This window comes from Typopeltis vanoorti, chromosome 15 (assembly GCF_054136105.1).
Source record: "Typopeltis vanoorti isolate ZY-2024b chromosome 15, IOZ_Tvanoo_1.0, whole genome shotgun sequence".
Lineage (NCBI taxonomy): Eukaryota > Metazoa > Arthropoda > Arachnida > Uropygi > Thelyphonidae > Typopeltis > Typopeltis vanoorti.
This window is the reverse complement of record NC_143563.1, coordinates 60935793-60960275: the sequence shown is the minus strand read 5'-3', so window position 1 is coordinate 60960275 and position 24483 is coordinate 60935793. Positions and strand designations below refer to the sequence as shown.

At 37.7% G+C, this 24483-nt stretch overlaps 1 protein-coding gene across 1 annotated transcript in view; it reads left to right on the top strand.

Annotated features, from left to right (window-relative positions):
* LOC150098797 (carcinine transporter-like) overlaps window positions 1-24483 on the top strand; it is a 77454-nt gene that overhangs the window by 39107 nt on the left and 13864 nt on the right. Inside the window, exons 7-8 of the mRNA XM_090405755.1 lie at window positions 885-1096; window positions 17054-17241. Of these exons, the coding sequence (XP_090261881.1) occupies window positions 885-1096; window positions 17054-17241 (400 nt within the window). The remainder of the gene's footprint in view (window positions 1-884; window positions 1097-17053; window positions 17242-24483) is intronic.

Sequence of the window (24483 nt, the reverse complement as noted above, 5' to 3'; positions counted from 1 at the left end):
TTATGAAATGGTATGATAGACTTTGTTGGTATCTAAAGTAGACCTTTATATATTAACCGCCTTACCGGCCATTATGGATCAAATACGCATCCTCATACGCTTCGTATCCATTATTTCAATGTAACATCAATGGTACTAAAATTTTAATATGCACTTCGTATCCATGATAACTTAGACGTCTATAGACGTCTTGGCCGGTAGCGTGGTTAACACAAAAGCCTTAAACTTAAGTTGCTATATAGCAGCACAATTTTGAATAGCTTCTGAAATATTTTTAAGAAGAAATATTTTAATTATAAAAAAAATTCATCATCTAAGGCAGAATTCCAAAAACTGCAAGTTAAAGCCTATTATTTGTCATTTAACGAGAGAAAAATATATATATGTGAGCTGTTAATAGAGAAAAATCAATCTATAAAATGAATAAAAAGATGAAATTAAATGATAGAAATGTGTAACTACGGATTGCATATGTTATTAAACTTGAATAATATAACACACAGAAAATCAACTTGCAAGGCCCTGACTTCTCAGAGCCTATTGCCTAACCAATATCAGATATCAGTAAAACATCAGGTGTTTTTCCTTTCTTTTTCCTGCTTACTTAATTCAGGAAACTACATGCATGCATGTATGTATATAAAAAAAAAAAGCAAAGCAAACAAACAAACAACAACAAAAAAAAACAGACCAATGTACTTTCAGTAATCTCCTGCTATGTTTCTGAGAAAGGAAACATTAAGGTATTTTGAGTTCACGATATCTCTCTCTCTCTCTCTCTCTTTTTGTGTGTGTGTGTATTTAATTTCAATATAGTTTCTTTATTAAGATAATCAGGATAAATATCCATCACATATTTTTATATTTGCATTTTGTATTTTTAGAGTGTCTAATGTTATCACATACTATGGTCTACAGCTGAACATTCCTAATCTTGATGGTAATGAGTTCCTCAATTTCTTTTTGCTTGCTCTCATGGAAATTCCTGGTTATATTGTTAGCTGGATATTAATGGAACGGATAGGAAGACGATGGTGTGCTGTTTCATCACTTTTACTAACTGGAATTTTCTGCCTTCTCCCAGTCATTGCTTCAGGTAAGGAAAATATCTGAAACCAAACTCTACTTCACACATAACATAAAACTTATTCTAGCTATCCATCCATCTATCAATCAGTGGCTTTAACAGGCACATTATAGTTAGGAAATGATAGGCAGTTACCCCTATGCCTCTAAGTATTCTTGTCTGTAAATTGTGTGTGTTCTACTGGCTGGTATGCTTGTTCTGAGGGACGCAAAAACCTGAGTTTCCAGGAGGGTAAAAACCCTCTAGTTCTGTATGAGACCAGCTAACTCACCTTTAGTCAAAAGAGACCAGATAAAGGTTCCTCATGTCATGGACAGGAATCGAACCCAGGTCTTTCCAACCAAAGAGCTTTGTCTATACCAACTGAATTATGGAGGCTCTTATTCTAGCTATACTGGAATAAATTCCTCTTATTTCACTATTAGCTGGCTTATTAGATCAGCTGTGATGAATTTTATCAGACATGACATAATCAGTATAGATGCTTAGACACTGATTATCACTCATGTTGATGTTTAGAGAAGGAAACACAACATTTATTTATTTATTATTTATTATTATTATTATTACGTGACACCTCCAGGGAGTCCAAAGACTCATCGAGGGAGGACACCTAATCTACAACTCTCTGTCTCCACCAACTGTAACTACACCAATGCCATCTACTGCCTACTACCAATAGTATTTCCAAAGACAATCACAAACATCCATCTCCACGGCAGGATTCGAGCCCACAGCCTTTTGGCTGGAGAGCGGATACGCTAACCACTCAGCCAACGAGGCCAGCTATTGCTGTGGCATATTATGATATAAAAGGGATTTTAATAATATTGGATTTGATGATCTGTCATCCCAGAATGGCTGTAATGTAGATGATGAACAGTTTCTTCCAGACAGATATCAGCTGAGTTTGTTCAAAGTATGTTAGTTTGCAAGAGCAATGAATATTGTAGATATCTAGAGGATCGAGATCAGGGTGCAGCAAAACTTTTTCTGAGAAAGGCCAGATATAAAATATTTTAGGCTTTACAGATCAAAAGGTAAAATCAAGGTTATTGTGTGTTTATATATAAAATAGAAAACAAAATTTATGCAACATTTTAGATAATTAACAAAATACAGAATATCATTATGTACTGCACTATATAGTTTGCCCACCGTTTGTAGATCTCTCCTTGGCATTTTGATAAGAATAGTCAATTCATGCTGAAGTGGAGAAAGAAATGAAGGATGTATGAATTGGTCGCCAACATGCGAAATCACGTGCTTTCTTGTCTGTCACTGGTACTAGCTTGATTTTTGTTGTCACTTTTTTGCATTATTTTTTTATTATTAATTTGTATGATGGATCCAGTACAGTCAACAAGTTCTGTTGTTAAACGTTTCAGTAGCTCTTGCAAAAGAATATTGAATAATGTGCTGACATTCTGAGAAAAAGAATCGTCTCCTTGTTCCTCTTTCTCAAGTCATAAAACGTGCAAGTGCAATTGTGGGTGTATCGGGGTCGACTGTTAAAAGAATTCTTAGGGAATCAAAAGGTGAAGGTAAGCCAAAATTTAAATCTCCTAAAAAAAAAAGCGCCAGAGTAAAGAAAACCATTGAAACCGTAGCTTTGAATGATTTTGATGTAGACGTTATAAGAAGAACTATTCACGAATTTTACGTGGTCTAGAAAAGAGTGCCAACTGTTCTGAAATTGATTCCTGTGCTTAAAGAAAAAATTAATTTTCCTTGGAAAAGAGAAACTTTAAGGAAAATACTTCATGAAATCGGATTTTGTTTTAAAAAGTCCAAGAATAAAAGGAAACTTATCATGGAGCGAAGTGACATTGTTTTATCTAGAATGCAGTATTTGAGAGCAATAAGACGTTTCAGGGAGGAGTAAAGACTGATTGTGTATCTAGATGAAACTTGTATTGATAGTAATTTAACTTATGGAAAATGATGGCAGTCTAAAGAAGAATGTGGAGTGCTACAAACTGGAAATGCCTCGCGGCACATACTAATTTTTTTTGTGGGTGGAGAAATGGGTTTTTTTACCGAATTCAAACTTACTATACAAAGCCAATTACCATAGGCAAATGAATTCTATGATCTTCGAAAAGTGGGCAGAAGAAAAACTGATTCCAAACCTTCCTAAAAATGGTGTTGTTATAATTGATAACGCTTCATATCACTCTATTCGATTAAACAAAGCATCCAAATTTCCAAATTGGTCTAATAAGAAGCATGTTCTTATGGATTGGCTCTCTGCAAATAACATTTCTTATTCCCCAGATATGCGAAAAATTGAATTGCTTAATTTGGTCAAAAGAAACTCGCCTACAACTAACTATTTAATTCAACACAATGCTCAAAGAGCATGGATTTCTAGCTTTGAGGCTACCACCATATCATTGCAATATTAATGTTATTGAGTATGTTTGGGCAGAAGTGAAAAGTTTCATTCGCCATCGCAACGTAACTGGAGATATTGACATGTCGAAACTTTTTAAGCTTTCAGAACAGGCGATTGAAAGTATTACAATTCAAAACTGGGGAAAATATTGCTTTCATGTCACCTCATTGGAAAATATGTATTGGGACAGAGACGGAATTATCGAAGAATTATGTGAACCTTTGGTGATCAGTTTAAGTGAAAGCGATTTGGACACCGATTCAGATGACTATGAAGATTAAAAGGATTTGATAATGGTATTTTTTTCCAACCTTTTTTTGCATGGGTTTGTTAAAGTCATAAATAATGAATCGGTTTAGGACATTAAAGTGTCTCAGTTCTCTCAATTGTAAGTTTAGAATATATAAGTTCATTTGAAAAAATTTCTGTTTTTCTGTATAATTATTTTTATTTTATAGAAAACTTTATTAAAAATAAACTTAGTTAAATTTTTGTTTTATGCTATACCGTTTTTAATTTTGTTAATATTCTATGTAGATTTTTCTAACTGTTATACAAGCAAAATAGTTACACTTTAAAATCTACAATGTTTGTAAAAGAAAAGCTAAATTTTCCGACCTGTAATAATAAACAAACACATCCCAGAAGACAGATTGATTACTCTATCATCGGAATGGATTCTCCTTTTTCTGACATGCACAGGTTGAGGGACCTCTAATCGGTGGGCGAACTATACTATCACTGCTTAATAAGCACAATGTTTTGCTATTTAATTCAATAACAAATACTCCACTCTTCACTATTTATTAAAAATGCAAAATTCAGAGTGAACTTTTCTTTTTTTAGTTGTTGTGACATAATGGACACTTAATGAAAAAAAAAAAAAAAAACGCCTCTACTTTTGATCAAAACTGATTTGTCTCCCCCTCCCTGCCAAAATAAAAAAAAAAAAAACTTCCAAGCTACTGAATTTAAATGTAAACAAACATACCAATATTCACTAATGTAAATCCACGATACTTGCAATACAGAACAATATATATGAGAGAAATGTGTAGATATTTTTGGTTTCAGGTTCTCTGGTTTATTTTTGTTTTGTTGTTGGAATGTTTTTTTTTATACGTTCATTAATTTTTTTATTATTATTAAATTAGACTTCTATGCAGAGGTTTTCATAATCACACACACACAAAGCTAATTAAACTGTGCCTTAAACTCATTCACCAGTTCTTCACTCACTGCATTCTTAGGCAATGCATTCCACTCTCCATGCAAGGAATTTACTCCTCATTCCCCTGCTTACACTCTCCTTATACAGCTTCCAGGGATGACTTCTTGTTCTACCCTATCTCCTTTCATTTCATAAAATTTTTCATATTTAACTTGTGGCAAACCTTTACCAACATAAATCTCATAATCATATCATCCCCTCCTCTCCTATTCATAAGGCACTGCAAGTGACATTCTATGGACCCTCTCAATGTTATTATCATATTATTATTATGGTTCCTCCAGGGAGTTCAAAGGCCCATTGAGGAAGGGATCTTTTTTTTTTTTTTTTAGTCACATAAGCCTAAATACCTATCGTATCCTTCTCTTTGAATACATTAACTGAAGATATACTCACAACATCTAATGGTAGCCCATTCCACACACATACACAATGAAAAGAATCTGGACCTTGCATCCCAAAACCATCCTAAGGATAAACTTCACCCTCTAGCACACTCTGGAGTGTATGAAGTTACCTGTAACTTGGCCAACTATGAGCAGACAGAAGATCTGTTAACATCCGCCTGGAAGAACATAAAAAATACATTCGCTACCATTATTATGGCAAGTCAGGACTGGCAGACCATACTTTGGACACTCCTTCATATAGAATTAGATGAAAGAAAACTAATGTGCTATTATTATTATTATTATTATTGTTACGGGCAACTCCAAGGAGTCGACAGACTCATTGAGGGAGGCCCTAACATCATGTCAAGAACAACTATTCGACATTCACACAGTATCTATCATACCTTGCCTTGAACTCATTCATGGTTGTAGCACCCACAGCAGACTCTGGAAGCTTATTCCACTCATTCACTACTCTCCAAGTAAAAAACCTAGCTCTAACACCCTTGTCAACCATGCTCTTGCCCAGCTTCCATTTATGGCCCCTAGTCCTCCCACCACCAGTCATATTTTCAAAAATATCTTCTGTATCAATCTTATAGAAACCCATCAGTAATTTGAATGTCTCAATCCTATCAACCAATTTCTGCAACCCACAAATCTTCAACCTATTCTCATAAGGTTCATTCCACAGACCAGCTATCATCTTGGTCACTCGTCTCTAGATACTCTCCACTTCCTCCCCATCACGAAGAAACCCTGGTGCCCATAAATGGGCACAGTAGTCCAGATGGGGTCTTATCAAGGCTCAATACAGAGGAACAACAACTTGTTTGTCTCTGCATGTTAAAGTATTTTTCAGAAGCCAAGTAATTTGGTGACTGTTTTAGTCACTTTTGCAATGTGCCCCCCCTAAACTTCAATTCCCTATCCACCAACACTCCCAAATCCCTGGCCTCATCAATCTCCCGGAGTACGGTTCCATCAATGCGATATACTGCTGCTATTCTTTTCACCCCAAAGTGCATAACCTTACACTTTGCCACATTAAATTGACATCCATTTTTCCTAGCCCAGTCCTCCAAACTATCCAAATCATCCTGTAAAATTTTGACATCCTGTGCACTCAGAATTGCTCTACCCAACTTTGCATCATCAGCAAACAAGTGAACACTTCCTCTCAAATCCTTTCCTATATCATTGATAAACAAATTGAAAAGCAGTGGTCCAAGAACAGAGCCCTGTGGCACTCCACTAGTCACAAGCCTCATCTTTTGGACTCCATTCCTGAATAAACCACTCTCTGGTATCTCTCCTTCAACCATCCTCCTATCCATCTCACCAACCCTATATCTATCCCCATCTGCTCCAGTTTACTGATTAGGGTTCTATGTGGTATCCTATCAAAAGCCTTGGCAAGGTCCAGTAGTATTACTGAACCTATCCAGTTCAGCTGTCACTGCATTATAAAACGTGAGCAAGTTACTGAGGCATGATCTACCCTTCACAAAACCATGTTGTCCCCCATACAATATCCCATTTTCATCTATCCAATCCTGTATTCTTTTCTTGACTAATTTCTCTAAGACCTTGACAATGATTCCTGATATGCTAATCGGTCGGTAATTTACAACAGCAGTCTTGGAACCACCTTTATGCAGTGGAACTATTTTCCCCTCTTTCCACCCCCTCGGGACTAACCCAGATCCGAGACTCAAATTAAACAAAATGGTCACGGGTACTGACAATTCTTTAGCTGTTTCTCGTACAACACGAGCTGGTATTCCATCCAATCCCACAGATGTATTGACATTGAGGTTATGCAATAGACTACTCACCTCCACTTCATTCACCACAATTCCCGTATAATCTACTGGTACATTCATTTCTGCAATGTCACCACCTGGATGATATATTCTTGCAAAGTGCTCACTCAGTAACTCAACTATATCAACTGATTCAATTACCTCCCTACCATTGGCATTCTTTAAAATCATTCTGCCATATACATTTTTCCTTTTACATGCTACATATCTAGAAAACTGTTTAGGATTCTCTTTAGCCTGCATGGCCAATGTTCTTTCGTAATCTTTTTTGCTTTTCTTACCACACTCGTTACCCTTCTGGCCTGTGCTTTATACCGTTCGTGTGCCTGCCAGTCACCTTTCTCCTTAAATTCCCTCCATAGTTGTTTCTTTTTTTTGCAGCTCAAGCTTAAAGGTGTTATTCATCCATTTAACCCCTACTTGATTTATTATTTGGACTCTAGGTATACAGTCAGCCATTGCTTCATGCAAACACTTCTTAACTACCTCCCATGCACTATCGACTTCTAGTCCTTGCAGTTGTACATGTCGTGGCACTGAACCAATCAAACTCCTAAGCTTGTCATACTTTCCAGCCTGATAATTCCACATGTACCCTGTCTTAATTGAAAATTCTACACCTTTAGCCACCTCCCAAGTCAAGACCCTATGATCACTCTCACCGATTGGTGGCAATGTGGTCATATTTGTTACAGCCAAATCCTCAGATGTAATTACTAGGTCAAGCACTCTCTGACCCCTAGTATTTTCCATTACATGCTGTCGCAGATAGTTATCCCTTAATAACCGCATAAAATCCAATTCATTCCTCCCGTGGGTCCTCTCCTCACTCCAATCAATGCGACCATAGTTGAAATCTCCCATAATAATTACCCTCCTTCCACTCATTTCTTCTATTTGCTTGTGCATACTGTCACCATCATCTTTTCCATCACTTGGTCTACAGCAGCACCCAATTGTATATTTAGTTCTGCTAGCCACAATCTCACACCAAATGGCCTCAAATGTGTTCTTTTCTCTATCCTGCAATTCAACTTCTATTCTCCTTGGCTACAGCTCATCAGCTATCATCAACAATACTCCTCCCCCCATTTTATTCTCCCTGTCATTACTGAACACACTATACTCATCACATTCAATCCCACTAGCTATATCATCTACAGTCAGCCATGTTTCACTAATACCAATAACCTGTGGTCTCGAAGTGCCAACCATGGCCAAAAACTCTTCCTTCTTGTTCCTAATACTCCTAGCATTAGTGTACATGAATTTAAGACCCCCATTAGCCCCAACCCTACCTTGATGCCTTATATTAACTATCCCACTCTGATCTGTTGTCCTTATTTGCTCGGGCATATTATATTCATTCTTACATTCAACTGCCTCCCTAAGGACTGTATATCTACCCCCCCCCCCCCTTAATAAATCTAGTTTCCCTGAATTTGCACATCCACCACATTCAGCAACACTTTCTCAAGTCTTCTTACACCGTAACCATTCATATGCAAGCCATCCATCTTATATATATAGTTCCTTTCGCCCATCGAACTCACTCCCACGTCCACAAATTCCACACCACTCGTCATACATAACCCACGCATAAAATCATTCGCAATTATGGCCCTCCTTTTAAACATTTCACTGTCATACCGTGGCAAAAGACCAAACATTCTAACTCTCTCACTCTTTTCTTTTGCTACCTCAAACAATTCATTCAGGTCTTCTATCATTTCCATTTTGTCTCCTTTCAAATCATTCGTACCTGCCACAACAATCATTTCTTTCACCCTTTCCTTTTGCTCTCTAATAGACTCAGTTACATCCTTTATGGTCGCACCAGGTTGGTACGATTTTGTCAAATCCTCTACTATCACACCTCGTACTAACGAGTCTCCATACAGCACTCTATCCTTCATTTTGTTCATGTTCACACTCATACGTCTATTTTTCCTGTCATACTTTTTATTATTGGCTGGTTCATTCAGTCGACTTTTGCTCATACGCTCTAGCTGTTGTTTTGCTAGAGCGTATGAGCCTTTGTATCGCACCATTCAACAATGCGATCTCACTCATTGCGTCTCTCTCATCTTTTTTATTCTCAGTAAAATCATTAATACTATCATTCACACTCTCACAATTCTCTGGTACAACCTCACCGTTTCTTGCCATATCCCTATTTTCTTCATTCTGAAGTTTGACAAAAATATCACACTCACGATCCGAAATACTCTTCAATTTCTCATTCTCCCTACATTTTCTACACACATTCATTCCTTTATTATCATCTAACCACACTCCGCAAAGCATACATTTTGCAGCTAGTACACTGAATCATCTCTTTTATACTACCGTTCTTTGATAAAGATGGCGAACCATCATTACTGGCCGCCACTTTGTACTGGGGCCATACTTACTTGCAATGTATTTTATCAAATTATAAATTATAACACACCAAAAAAACACACAAAAAGATGCACTAAGAGACACAAGGCAAACAAAACTACGCAATATTAAATAAATTTATCAACGATAACTGAAAATAATACTTATCTTATCCGGAGCTTTCATGAACACTCTATTATTCATGTGCTATTTAGACGTTACAGATCCGAAAGATTATTTTTTGAGTCAGCCATGGCTATGAAGAATTCTCCCAACCTGAACAAATATCGTTGCATTAATTAGCCAAAAATTTGGGAGACTTATCTTAAGAGCAACTCCCACAGCTGTAGGTTTTTTTCAACATTAGAGGTGACAAAATAGGACTTTAGATCTTTCTGTCCATTAGAATTGTATTGTTTCACTTACTCACTGTTGCATATGCATGCTGTGGTGTGCTTTTATGATGATGATCTGATTTGAAATTCAGTGAAATATAAGAAAGTTGATAAAACATCATTTTATAAAATAGTTCATTTGGTGTTGTTAATACTGTTAAAAATAAGTCATGGTCATCCCCGGAAGTTGGGTAAGAGTGTGGTTATCAAGGGTGTGAGGGCTATATTTTTGGCTTGGAGAGTGATGAATGTGTGGAATAGGTTGCCTGAGTCAGTTGTGAGTGCTTTGTCTGTTAATGGTTTCAAGGAGAGGTGTGATACATTTTGTGTTGATAGTTTGGATCTCCCATGATGAGTCTAAGGACTCCATGGAGGTGCCCATGCAATAATAATAATTAGGAAGGTAACCAATTGGGTTACTTTCCTAACCTGCTTTTTATAGTTTCATGTTCTCTCTCTCTCAATAATGCCTTCTTCCAGATTGCATGCTTAATCTCATTATTATTTTTACATTTACTTTATTTAATTTCCTGCTCTTCAAAAATTAAAATTACCAAAAAACCTTAATGCCAAACCACCTCAAATACATGGAGTTCCTAAAATTCACAAAACTAATACCCCACCCCCACAGGCAACGCTTGCTCATTAATTAAAACTTCTCTTCACTTCAAAGCATTAATAAAAAATCTAATCCTGCCAGATTCTGACCTCCTGGTTAGCTTTAACATTACTACATTGTTTACCAGTGCTGTAACGAGGGTGTGGCGAAAGAGGTGCCCGCCACGGGCGCAACTAGGTTTGGGGTGCAAAAACGTAAAAAATAAAAAAATAGATATAAAAGTTCGCTATTTTATATTGTATTTTTAAATTTCGGCAATACGCCGCTTTAGACACATAAATTCTGCAACACACTGCAACTCATTTTGATGGGGTTAATAGTAAGTATTTAATATATTACATTTAATAAAATTAACTTGTTACATTTAAATTTTTCAAAATTTTTGGGTTTTAGGGGGTGCAAGTGTCTAACTTGCACCTCCCCCCACTTGCCACAGGTGCTTCATACCCTTGTTACTGTACTGTTGTTTACTAATGTACCTTTGATAGAGACCCTAGCTTTATTAAGCATATTTAATTATTCAGTTCACTATTTATTCTGGTTATTTTTCATGGAAAGGAAAAATATACAAACAGCTAGATAGGACTGCAGTGGGATTTCCCCCTCCCACAGCTACAACATTAACCAGTAGTTTGGCTATACTATGTAGATGATGTGTTTGCTATTTGGCCTCAGGTTTAGATACATTCTTTAGCAACCAACCACGATTCAAAAATACACTTCAAATAGAAAAAGAAAGTAACAATTGTCTTCTGTTCTAGACAAACTAGTGACACAACTACCTAAAGGTTCAAAATCCTTTTCTGTTTATAGAAAACCGATACATATGGGAAGGTATTTATATAACCAATCACACCACCGAGCTCAACAGCATGGTATCCTCAAAACATTTATACACAAAGCCAGGGCTATTTGTTCAAATGACAGAGCTGTTGAAACTGAGTTCAGGTACCTTTGCAACACTTATTTTTTGCCAATGGCTACAACTGTTATAAAATACTACAACCATTACCCATCCCTCTCTTTGTATGTTCTGAAATGTATAAAGTTCCCTGTGCCTGCAGTTTAACCTACTTTGGACAGACTGGATAGATCCGTTAACATCTGTGTTGAAGAAAACAAAAAAATATTTGTGGTCATCTATATGTCAGACCACACTTTGGATATTTCTACACACAAGATTAAATGGAAGAAGATATCTTTCCTACACAGAAGTCACAATAGGTCTGAGACATTGTTTTTTGAATCAGCATCAGCTACGAATGAATCACTTCCCCCCCCTCCCCCTTCAACAAGTATGGTGGAATTAATTTGCCAAAGATCTGGGAGACATCATTCTGAGACCAAATATAGCCTGGCTTCTCCAAATTAACTTTATGGCTATCTGGCCTCAGGACATCTTTTAAGTGCAATGTGCCTGTTGTGATTCAGAAAAAAAGTATACACATCAAAACTGGGCATATTGCTCTAACAAGATTCAAGTACTATCAAAGTGAGTTAACTAAAAGAGTAAAAAATGAAAGTAAAGATGTTATAGCTACAGTTTATTCTGAATATGTTAGAAAATGCAATGAACTTATTACCCTAAATTAAAAACATTCAAAACTGTCATTCACTATATATATTCACAAAGTTCTACAGAGAATAGTGGGAGATCAGGGGAGAACCAGAGGTCATCCCTGGAAACTGTATAAAGAGGGTGTGAGTAGGGGAGTGAGAGGCAGGTTTTTTTGTGCAGAGTTGTGAATGATTGGAATGCCTCGCCTGAGAGTGTGGTGTCTGCAAGGAGTTTGAGTGTGTTTAAGACACGGTATGATGAGATGTGGTGCGTGATAAAAGAACCTCCCAGATGAGTCTTTGACTCCATGAGGTCTTGGGGTAATAATAATAATAATATTTGTTAGTGCTATTAATTTTTTCAACAAATATTTACATATAAAATAGCAGCTTCTTTAGTAGAAACATTGTATAATAAAAGTATAATATATAAAAAATGTAAAGAATGTTAGTTTTATATTTAATAAATGTAATATTGTCATTCACTATAGCAAGCTAATATTTTTTAGTCGAATAAGCTTTTTTGGACTCTGTAGAATTATCTTAAACTTTAGTGCAATATAAAAGATTGCATGACTGATGGATCAAAATTCATAACAGTGTTTCATGGTATGAACACTGCCAGAGGAAAATATATAATTAATTTATTGAATGTATTAACATTTCACTGGTTTTCTACCCAGTGCCATCAGAGAACAGTTTACAACTATTCCAAACTTGTTCCCAGTAGCTGATGGCTTTGGGTTTTGTAAAAACCCAAAGCCATCAGCCTCTCAAGAAACTCAAGTTTCTTGAAAGGTTCTCAGCCATCCTGTGAAATTATTATTACAGTATTATTATTAACACTGGACTTAAATGGAGTCAAAAGACTCATTACTCATTTTTGGGGAGGGGGGGCATGGAGGTTCATGCTGTCTCACATAAAGCTCATCAAACTGTCTTTAAACTCATTTAATGCAATTGCATCTACCACGTTTTCAGGCAATGCATCCCATTCACCAACTACTTTCCATGCAAAGACCTACTCCTCACTTCTTTGCTGAAACTCTACTTATACAGCTTCCAGGGTTGGCTTCTTGTTCTACCCTCTTTCTCTGATTCTATGAAAAAAAATATTCCACATTAACCTGGTAACAACCCCTGATCAACTTATGTCTCATTCCATTAAAGGACCTCCCAGATGAGTCTTTGACTCCATGAGGTCTTGGGTAATAATAATAATAATAATATCCCCCCCCTCCCCTGCCAGCCTGGTTGGCCAAGTGGTTAACATACTTGCTCTCCAACCAACGAATCATGATTTTGAATCCCGCTGCAGGCATGGATGTTTGTGATTGTCTTACCTTGTATACTGCTATAATAGCAGTAATTTTTGATATAGCACAGTATGACCTTTGCTGTCCTTGCACCTTTAAAACCATAAATCATCACCATCAATCATATCTCTTCTCCTCCTCTTATTCATGAAGCTTTTCAAAAAGCATTCTCTTAATCTTCATACCTCATATTCCAAAGACCAGGTAACCAAATTCATGTGCACAATAACCCATATCAGGTCTGACCATGGTCTTATATAATGGAATCATAACCTCATTATTTCTGCACCATTATAAAACATCTAAACTTCAGGTCATTTCAACCACCACCACTCCCAGATCTCTCATTTCTTTTGCCATATTTCTTTGCACTGATTATAGCTTGATACAGTTATCATCAGGGATTAGTCTGCTGGATTTGCCTAAGTTCTCGCTGCATACAAATCACTAACTCAAATTTTTCATACTATTAAAACACAGTGAGTGTTTTGTTAAAGGATAACAGATTCATATTTACTAATTAGAATGGGAGGGACATGTATGTTCATATATTAGATGTATGTCTCTTGTAGGTTATGTATGTAACTATAAAGAATTTGGTTTGAAAGTATTTACATTTAAAGCACTGGCATTCATTTATATCAAAAAACTATATATAACATTATTAAAATATGTGTGTCAGACATTTTATGGAATGCAATTTAGTCTGACAGATGTCAAAGGAATACTCATGCATTCCTATTGTATGTCTCTGAAAAGACGTACCATTCCAGCAAGAATTTCATATTATCTGAAATCTCAAAGCTTGCAGACAATAATGTCATTTGCTGCATTATATTTATACAAGTTGGCCTTCTTGTTACTACAAATAATGAATGACTATATCATCAACATACAGTTTAAATTAGAACTTGTACAGCTACAACAATGGTTAAGTAAATGAGTATATTATAATAATTACAACTGTGTGAAGAAATTCAAAGGAGCTTCAAAAATGTTACATACTGTTCCCTACTAACAAAAGCAACCAGGGAATTATTTTACATCAAGTGTTTTACATCAATTATTTTACACCTCGTTCATCAAAAATCTCAAGCATGACAATCTGAGATCTGATGCACATTATTATGCTTCAGGCATAACAATGCTTACTGAATATAATTTTATTATATACATATAGTGCTAAACCATTTAATTGCTGATTCCTTTACTATTAGCTTGGATATAGTAATATCTCTCTCATTTTTTGTCATCTTATATAATTTATTGTAATTCTCCTGTAGAAGTATATTACAGCATAGGCAAACTACATGAGAATTTACAGTTAATCCAGCAGTTTTATCCATAGAGTCATAATATAGTTGGCACACACAAGAACTGCATTTGTTGTTGTTATTGTGAATGATGGATGAGTAAATGAGTTCTGCATGAAAAACTCATACTGCCATAAAAGGAAGTCAAAAGCAGGTATACAGGAATACCTTGCATAGCACGGTTAATTGATTCCAAGAAGCGTCCATGCTATGCAAAACCGCATTGTTCGAGGTTTATTTATAAAGGTTTTCAATTTAATTTGTTTATTACAAAAATTTAGGATAATAAAAATGTTTAAAAATGAAAAAAAGTTTTATTTTTATTAACTAAATAACAAATAAAATCCTTTTAAACTGATATAAAAGTTGTAGAAAACAAAACAAATATTGCTTCAATTTTAGAATACAGTAATTTACTTTTTACTAAAGTAGTCTTTTAGTGTTCGATGAACCATCCTTGTCTTCTTTGTCTCTTCAAATACTAGATCTCTGTACATTTGATGGCATTATTGAGACTTTGTCTCACTTTGATGCTTCTTTCCAAATTCGGGTCGGCATTTATGAGAAAGTTGGAAGCTTCGTCGATTTTACTCACAAAAGTTGAAAGGTCAGTAAAGGAAAATTCTTCAACCATGACATCAGTGGGGTCATCTTCGTCTTCTTCTGCTTCATAGGCTCATTGTAGTTCCAACTCCAAAAGGGTTTCATCATCCAGATCATTTGAATAAGAATCAATACATTCGTTCACATTGTTACAATCTAAACTTGTAAAACCAAGATCTTTGCCCATCTGCACAATTTCTGTTGAGATTTCCTCTTTCGGTGTTGCAATTGAACAATGCGGGAAGATATTATGCCATACGACTCTCATGTTGCTTTGAGTCACCTCTTGCCAAGATTCATAAATATTTTGAATGGCATCTTTTATGTTAAATTTCTTCCAAAATTCACTCAAAGTCCAAGAATCTTCTGCTGCAGCTTTAATAGCTTGGGCAAAAGTTCGTCTTAAATAGTAAGACGAACTATTTAAGCCTTGAAAGTGGAGATAACGCCTTGATCCATCGGCTGAAGAATTGATGTTGTGTTTGGAGGGAAAAAAATGAATCTTGGCATTTTCATCTAAGTCGGTCAATAGAGTTGGATGGCCTGGCGCATTGTCTAATAAAAGCAAAATTTTGAAAGGAATATCATTCTTTTTACAATAGCTTTTAACTTCAGGGCAAAAACAAGTTTTAAACCAGTCTTCGAAAATTGAATGAGTCACCCACGCTTTTTTATTCGAATGCCAATGAACAGGTAAATTGTTCTTTGTAAAGCCCTTAAGAGCTCTTAGGTTTTCCGCTCTGTACACTAACAGTGGCCTCAATTTTAAATCACCTGATGCATTACCTCCTAGTAAAAGTGTCAATCGGTCTTTTGACACTTTATACCCAGCTTGTGTTTTTTCTTTCTCTGCTAGAAATGTGCACGATGGCATTCTTTTCCAGAACAAGCCAGTCTCGTCAGCATTAAAAATTTGATCATCTGTGTAGCCTTCCTTCTTAATAAGCTCCTTCAATTCATTGGGAAATAATTCTGCAGTTTTAGTGTCAGCACTTGCGCTTTCACCTTGGATTCTTACGTTATGGGGTCCCATACGCTTTTTGAAATTGCAGAACCACCAGCGACTTGCTATAAACGTTTCACTGGTTGCACTTCACTTTTGCTTTCATTTTCTTTTATTTTGTCATATAGACTTGTTGCTTTTGCCTAGATTATCATTTGACTCAAAGCAATCTTTTTCTGATTACAATCTTCAATCCAGATCATTAGAAGACGTTCCATATTTTCCATTGTAGAAGATTGATTTCTCGTGATCACTTTTGACATATAAGAAGCGGTGCTCATTCCATGTTGTTTAATCTTTTCTTTGCTCTGAATAATTGTTCGTACAGATGACTCATTCATTGAATTCTCAAGTTCTATCTTAGCAAACGAAGCGCCATTCTCGTGACATTTTTAATTTCAAGTTTCTTCTCTAATGTCAACCACTTGCGTTTTTTTGTTACTCCAACAGTGTCTTCTTTGTTTTGTCTCTTTTCACTCATACTTAAATAATAAAAAATATTAAATATTAACAGTAACGTAAATAATAAAATGCCACAGGGAAAGAAAGTGTCTACGTTAGAGCCAATCAAATAACTACTGCATAAACATGGCTCTCGATTATCACTTGCGGCGGCTGGGAGTTGCTGGTCAGTGTTGACAATGTTAGCGTAATAATGATAAGTGTAATAATAAAAACCGTGTTAGACCAAAACCCGTGTTGTTCAAAACCGCGCTATACAAGGTATTCCTGTATATGTTCTATTTCTCCATTGGATTAGAAATGCTTTCATAATGGATTTACACAACTCTTAATTATCAGAATACTGTTTTGTGATTATAAAATAACATTCTGAAATTCTGATTAAGTTTAAAAATGCACCAAGAGTATTTTTTTTAAAAAAGCATCATTTGTATGACTACTTCATTTTTATCTATGTTGCATTTTGTAGCTGCAAATATAAACCAGATGCCCGTAATTGCATCCCTCCTTGCTAAATTCTGCAGTGCTATATCTTTTATGGCTCTTTACCAGCAAGCAGCAGAACTATATCCCACACCTTTGAGGTCACTTGGAATGGGGATTAGTGGAACTGTAGCTGCTACTGCAGTTCTGACACTTCCATATATAGTATATCTGGTAAGTTATATTATGTATAGTGATTTAAAAATAAGTAAAAACGAAACATTTAGAGAAATTTTAAATAATAATAAAATCATTATCAAGCTTTTTTTTCTCAAGGATCTTAAAATACTTAGTGACTGGCAACAGACAAGATTAATCCTCCTATATCCAAGTCCATCATTCAATTAAGACAGGGTACATGTGGAATTATCGGGCTGGAAAGTATGACAAGCTTAGGAGTTTGATTGGTTCAGTGCCATGGCATGTACAACTGCAAGGACTAGAAGTTGATAGTGCATGGGAGGCAGTTAAGAAGTGTTTGCATGAAGCAGTGGCTGACTGTATACCTAGAGTCCGAATAATAAATCAAGTAGGGGTTAAATGGATGAATAACACTATTAAGCTTGAGCTGCAAAAAAAGAAACAACTATGGAGGGAATTTAAGGAGAAAGGTGACCGGCAGGCACATGAACGGTATAAAGCATAGGCCAGAAGGGTAACGAGTGTGGTAAGAAAAGCAAAAAAGGATTATGAAAGAATATTGGCCATGCAACCTAAAGAGAATCCTAAACAGTTTTTTAGATATGTAGCAAGTAAAAGGAAAAATGTACATGGCAGAATGATTCGTCGAGTGTCAATGTCGAATAGTTGTTCTTGACATGATGTTAGGGTCTCCCTCGATGAGTCTGTCGACTCCTTGGAGTTGCCCGGAACAATAATAATAATAATCATAACTGTGGTTGTTCTTCATCCATCAGACTTTCACGTTCTGTGTATTTGACTTGATTTAATCTGTTCCTTCAGCACAGCTTATCTACATCCAAATTTAAATGAGATTGTTATTTCTGATGTGCTGTTGCTACAAGAGGATTTGAATAAGTTGGTGCTTTGGACAGAATGGATTCTTAGGAGGTTTTTTACTTTCTTTGTTGAGTATGCAATCCTGTAAGCTGCACCATCGAGATGCAACATAAATTACTCCTTGATTCCGAATGTTTTAACTCTTCCTCTGATGTTTGTTTGGACACTACCCCATAGAGCATTATGTTCATTTAAATCCCCCATTAAAAGTTAGGGGGATGGTAACCGTGATAAAATATCATCAAGGTCATCTTGAGAAAAATCTGCAGCGGGAGGGAGGTAGATGCAGCATACTGTTATTATATTTCTGAGAGAATCTTATAGAAACTGCTTCTCTACTGGTGTTAATTTGGATTTGTTGGAGTGTGGTTGGCCCCAAGAATGGTGACTCTTTTGTGGGCAGGCCCATCCCTTATGAATAATTATAACATTATGGAGACTGGATCATCACTTGGGTTCAGGTATGTTGCTCTTGCAAGCAGAAGAACATTGGTTTATACTTCTGTAAGAGAGTCTTGATGTCGTCTATGTTTTGTCCGAATCCACAACAATTTCATCAAAGGAATGTTTTCATTATTTCTTTTTGGTGGTATCATCTGGCTTCCTGTGTTGAGTAGTTTTGTTTTCATTAGGCTTGTATTTTTTCCTTTTTGATTATTGTGGATGGCCAGTATCCATCATTTCTTCTTTTTCTGAAAAAATATCCAAGACTTTGTTAAATTCACTTCCTCTATAGCAATCAGTATATTGATTGTTTTATTTTCCTGAGGAGGAGGAGAGGTATCCATGCTATCTGTTAATGGGCCATCCAATAAAGGGTCTGGAGACATATCCTCTGTGATGCACGTTCCAATATTTTTTTAATAAGAGGATTTTCATATAGGGGGACCCTTTTTGGCATATCTTCAGGAGTGAGTCCATGATGCCTTCTCTCTTTCATTCACTCAAAGGAAATAGTGAGCAAATCATACCTTTCAGGGAGGTTGTAGTTGTGAGAAGGTGGGATCGACATCCTTGTCAATGATCCAAATGAAACTTTCCTTATAGTTGACATCTCAGTGTAAGAGGGTTTAGCAGCTGTTGTTGCTATTATTGTGGTATACTGCCTCTTTGCTTCCTGGTATGTTGTTACGTCGCCACTTCGTGGAATATTTGTTCTGAGCCTTGTATATATGGCCTGTTAGCGTGCTTTCCTGTGACCTGGAATCTAAAGCTCCCTCGGATCATGGACTAACAAATTTCTTTGTTCTGCACCAGTTAGAGTCACCCCTTGAATGTTGCGGGCCCTTCCTGAATCCGACGTTTATCTTACTTGACCCGAGTAAGGTAGAAAGGTGTACAGATTCGGGGATTTTGCAGTCGTGCCCTCTCTTACTTAGCCTTACTAAATTTATTTAGATACTCTTCACCTTTTATCACAGTTCGTGTGTTGGTGAGTGGCAATGTCGCTCTCAAACACAATTCGGTGACCATGATTTAACAAGAAACACAAAGTTTAATTTTAACAAGATTAGGACACATAGAACATAAATCATTCAATCAGTTAATTGTTATTTCAAACATTAAATGCTCTACATGGTAATACATGACAATTTCAAATAGGACAAGATTGATATTTTCTAAGAATGTTATAGATATAAGCATATATTATTATTATTAGAACATGGATCTCTGGACAGATAGCTAAAGTGACACATATATGCACAATGTGAAGATCACATGACATGGGTCTTCGGACTACCAGTCCACGGTCTCTAAATTCCAATACCGACAAATAGTCTCAGCTTCCTTTGCTAAAGAAAGGTCCTGGCTGCTTCCCCTTCAACATTTTACATAATTTAGATATAGCAAAGTTTTACATTACCATTTGATGCAGCATATAGTCACACTTCATTACCACGTGCAAACCCTGGTTGGACTTTACTCACTTTGTGGAGCACTCCCCCTTTTGGATCAATGCACATTGGAACTTTGCTGTCGATGGAAATTTTTCGTCATGCATCTCCAGGACTTATGAACCCTTCTAGAAGGACATCGCGGTTGAGGTTCCACTTGGTCCCGAGCTTCTTCGTCGGTCTGCACTTAGAGGTTTTCATCCGACTGTCTGCAAATGGCACCCTCCCCTTTGTTCTACGGTCAATGCTTCCTCTTCTCGGTGCTTCGATCACATCCCCCTTTATTTTTCCTTATTCCTGTCTTATGTTCTCTCTATTCTCTTCCTTTTTTTTCCGACCACCAACTCCTATTGTACTGCAGCTTTCAGTCATGGTCGCTTCGATGACGTTGCACTTCAACGCGTGAGAGAGCTCGTCCCAGAGAATGATCAATGCTTGTCTCTTTTCGCGAAACTTGCTTGTAAGGATTACTAATGAGTTTGTCATGACCTTGGGGCCTTTAGTCACCACTGAAGTATGCACTGTTTCACACAGCCTATTCTTGGGTTGGTTGTCAAATATTCATATATCTCTTTTCCTTGACATATCACATACAACATAACCTACAGTGTTTTTCCCTCTTTTGGTAAACGGATATACACTCATTCAATATTTACATGATATACACTTTACCCCCCCTCCTTTTTATTTATAGTACAATTTGCACCAGCAGTACAGGCATCTTTTGATTTAGGCTCTGTTCTTGTTGAATCCTGAGTGAAAGTCTGTCTATTAATGGCAGGCCTCATTCATGATCCAACAAAGCCCCCCCCCCCCCTTTTCCTTAAAATTTTTCTTTCACAAAAGGAAAATAATTTCCCCCCCCCCCTTTCTAGAGAGTTAGCAACAGCTTCTCCTCTCTTTGGGAATTGTTCTCCCATTTTGTCTGGGTCTCAGCATGTATCTTGACATGGGGTTTTGTGATCCCCCCTCCCCTTTTCACCTGACCTCCTTGGTTCACTTTGGTTCCTTCGACAGAGCTCATCTTCGCGGTTCATTTCTGGGGTCTCTCTGTGTCTCATGTGGCAGGTGGAATATTCATCAGGAAGATTCTCTTCTTCCTCTCCCTTATAATTTCCTTGTTGGAGTGATTGTGGATGACAGCCATGGGTTCACCACTTTCCCCACCCCTTGGCCAACTTCTTCATGGAGATGTTTGAAGAGAAAGCCTTAAACTCAGCCCCACAAAAACCTACCATATGGCATCGCTACGTTGATGATATTTTCGCTATTTGGCCACATGACCCGGATTTACTCCTCTCCTTCCTAACACACTTGAACAACCAACACCCTAGAATCAAATTCACCCTGGAAAAAGAGGAAAACAATAACCTCCCCTTCCTAGACACATTAGTCACCCGCCAACCTGATGGAACCTTGGTTTTCTCAGTTTATAGAAAACCCACCCATACAGGCAGATACATTCACCAACAATCCCACCACCCCCCCTCACAACAATATGGAGTTATTAAAACATTATTCAACAGGGCAAAAATAATCTGTTCTAATGATCAAGCCCTAACCACTGAACTAAATCACATCCGTGACACTTTCTCAGCCAACGGCTACCCCCTCCAAAAAATACTTAACCCAATTATCCACAACCCACCACCCCCCTCCCCTTCACAAAAAAGATTACTCTAAATCTATCACAATTCCCTACATCAGAGGCACCTCGGAAAAAATCAATAAAATCCTAAAAAAACATGACTTGACCACTTGTTACAGACCACATAGAAAACTGGCATCCCTTATCTGCTCCACCAAAGACCAACCACTTCCCCTAGACCTACCTGGTGTATACCAGGTCCCTTGCAGCTGTAAACTGTCCTACTTTGGCCAAACAGGCAGGACAGCTAATATCAGAATCTCAGAACACAAGGATTACATCCGATTTTACCAGTACAGCCACTCTGGGCTTGCAGACCACGCTCTGGATACTCGCCACAGAATAAGATGGAAGAAAGCCACAGTAATACACCGCAGCAAGTTCAAATATGAAAGACTATTCATGGAATCAGCCTCGGCCTTTAGGAACATGCCAAACCTCAACAAATTTGGATGCATGAAACTGCCCCAAATTTGGGAAACTTTTATCAGAAGAACTTCAGTCCAAAGGCCAAGAACTACCAATATAGCCCGCCAGGGGGCACCATCAGGACTTTAGGAAACGCTAGCTTCAGTCTCATTTGCTGTTATTAGTACTTGTGTGCACGTGTCTTTTAGTAAGTTCCCAAGAAGATGGCAATGTGACGTTCGCCGAAATATCGGAAAGTATATATTAAAGTTTATTTAATCTATATTTCTAGTATACGCTGTCAATTCCTTAAATATTAGTTATCATGTGGATTGTAATGGGGCAAGTTTTTCCTATTCTACTTAGTCCCACCCTTCGGTCTCCCCTTTTGTTTCCCAGATGCTTTCCAACGAGTCGCCGATGCAAACTAATCTCTTAGATCTACACTTGTAAAGCTTCAGGCAATCAGAATGGACAGTGATGACTTTTCTTCGACGGTTGGTCTCCTTAATTCTAAACATCATGGGAGTTATCCTCTTGATTATCTCAAAGGGCCCAGCTGAACCCCTACCAAATTTTCCCCCTTTTCTCCTTCCCTTGAAGCTCTGTTCCATCAGAACTAAGTTTCCCTCTCTGAGATCCTTGGTATTCCTTAGCCTGTTTGCGTATCGTCTGGTGTGCTGGGAACACCTGTCACTAGACTCTGCTACTAACTCATAGGCCAGTTTGTTGTCCCTGATGAGGTCGTCGAGGTATTCATCAATATCGGGGAAACCGGTCTCTGCCTTGGAAGCTCTGAAATCATTGGGAAACAGGGGTTCGAAGCCATAAAGCAGTACTGTGGGGGCCTTCCTAGTGGCTGCATGTAGGACTGTCCTACAGGCGAAGAGGGTGTTGGGGAAGATAAATATCCCACTATGAGATCTGTCCTTCTGCCAGTTTTGCTAAAGTGAGCTTCAGAGTGCGGTTCATCCTCTCGCACTCTCATTTGCCTGAGGATGATATGGGGTGGTGAATAGTTTCTTTATCCCCAATGATTTGCATAATTGTAGGATCACCTCGGCAGTGAAGTTCATGCCCTGATCTGATAACATGGTTTCGGGCATTCCATATCTAGAGAATATCATTTTGAAGAGCTTATTGCCACTGTTTTTGCTGTCTGGTCCCTCATGGCTATGGGGAACCTAGAGCACATGTCTATTATGACTAGGATGTATTTGTTTCCTTTTGAGGTGGTGGGCAGTCCCACAATGTCCATGGCCATGGCCTGAAAGGGGCGCAAGGGAACGGTTGGATGGGAGCCTTACCTGTGATGGGGGACTTCTGTTGACATAAATGACAGGACACATATGCCTCCACATCATGTCTCATTCCCTTCCAAAGGTACCTGTCCATCACCCTCTTCCATGTTCTGTGAATTCCTTGGTGCCCTGACAGATCAGTGTCATGAAAAGTGTACAACACTCAAGGGACCATGACTTCTGGAACAATGATTTTCTCCCTCCACTTCCCCGTGACACCTTGCTTGGTCATCATCCATGTATATAGTATCTTAGGCCCCTGCCCTCCATGATATGTTTTCTTCATTTGACAGTTTCTTGTAAATCCCCCCCCCCCAAGTTGGATCGGTCTTTTGGGCTTTGATAATGTCCTTCTTCTCCCATGCCTGAAATTGGAGCTCAGATGATATCCCTTTCCAGTCCCTTGAATGACTAATACCTGTTCAGTGTCTCCTCCGTTATAGCTGGAGCTTTCCTCAGGCCGAGGTGTCAGTGACCTGGACAGGTAGTCAACGACAACGTTCGATTTTCCCGGTATATAACTAACCTCTATACTGAATTCCTGCATCTCCAAAGACCAGTGCACAATCCTTTGATTTTTATCCTTCATCGATGATATGAAGGATAAGAGTTGGTGATCTGATCCAAGGATGATGTTTTGTCCCAGTAGTATGTGACGGAGCTTTCTGAGGCTGTGCACAATTGCCAGTGCCTCCCTCTTGATCACAGAATAATTTTTTCCCAAAAGGGATAATCTCCTGCTTATGAAAGCACCGTCACATTGGTGCAGTCCCTTCTGCTTGCTCTAGAACTGCACCAATGGTATCCTTAGATGCATCCGCAGCAAAGTAGAAGGTCTGTCCCAGTCTCGGGTAGGTAAGGACGGGAGCTGTAGTCAATGCTTGAAAGGCATCTTGCTGTTCCTCTTTCCAAGTAAACTTTGTCCCCTTTTTGGTTAAATTAACTAGTTTGTTTCATTAGTTTGGAGCATTTGGGAATAAATTTTCAATAAAAGTTCACCATACCCAGGTATCTCCTAACCTGCCTGATTGTAGAAGGGGTCTTACGTTTAGTATGGTGTTCACATTGTTTTGGGAGGGTCTTATCCCAGCCTCCCTCATAACATGCCCAAGGTATTGCACTTGAGGAAGAATTCGCATTTCGA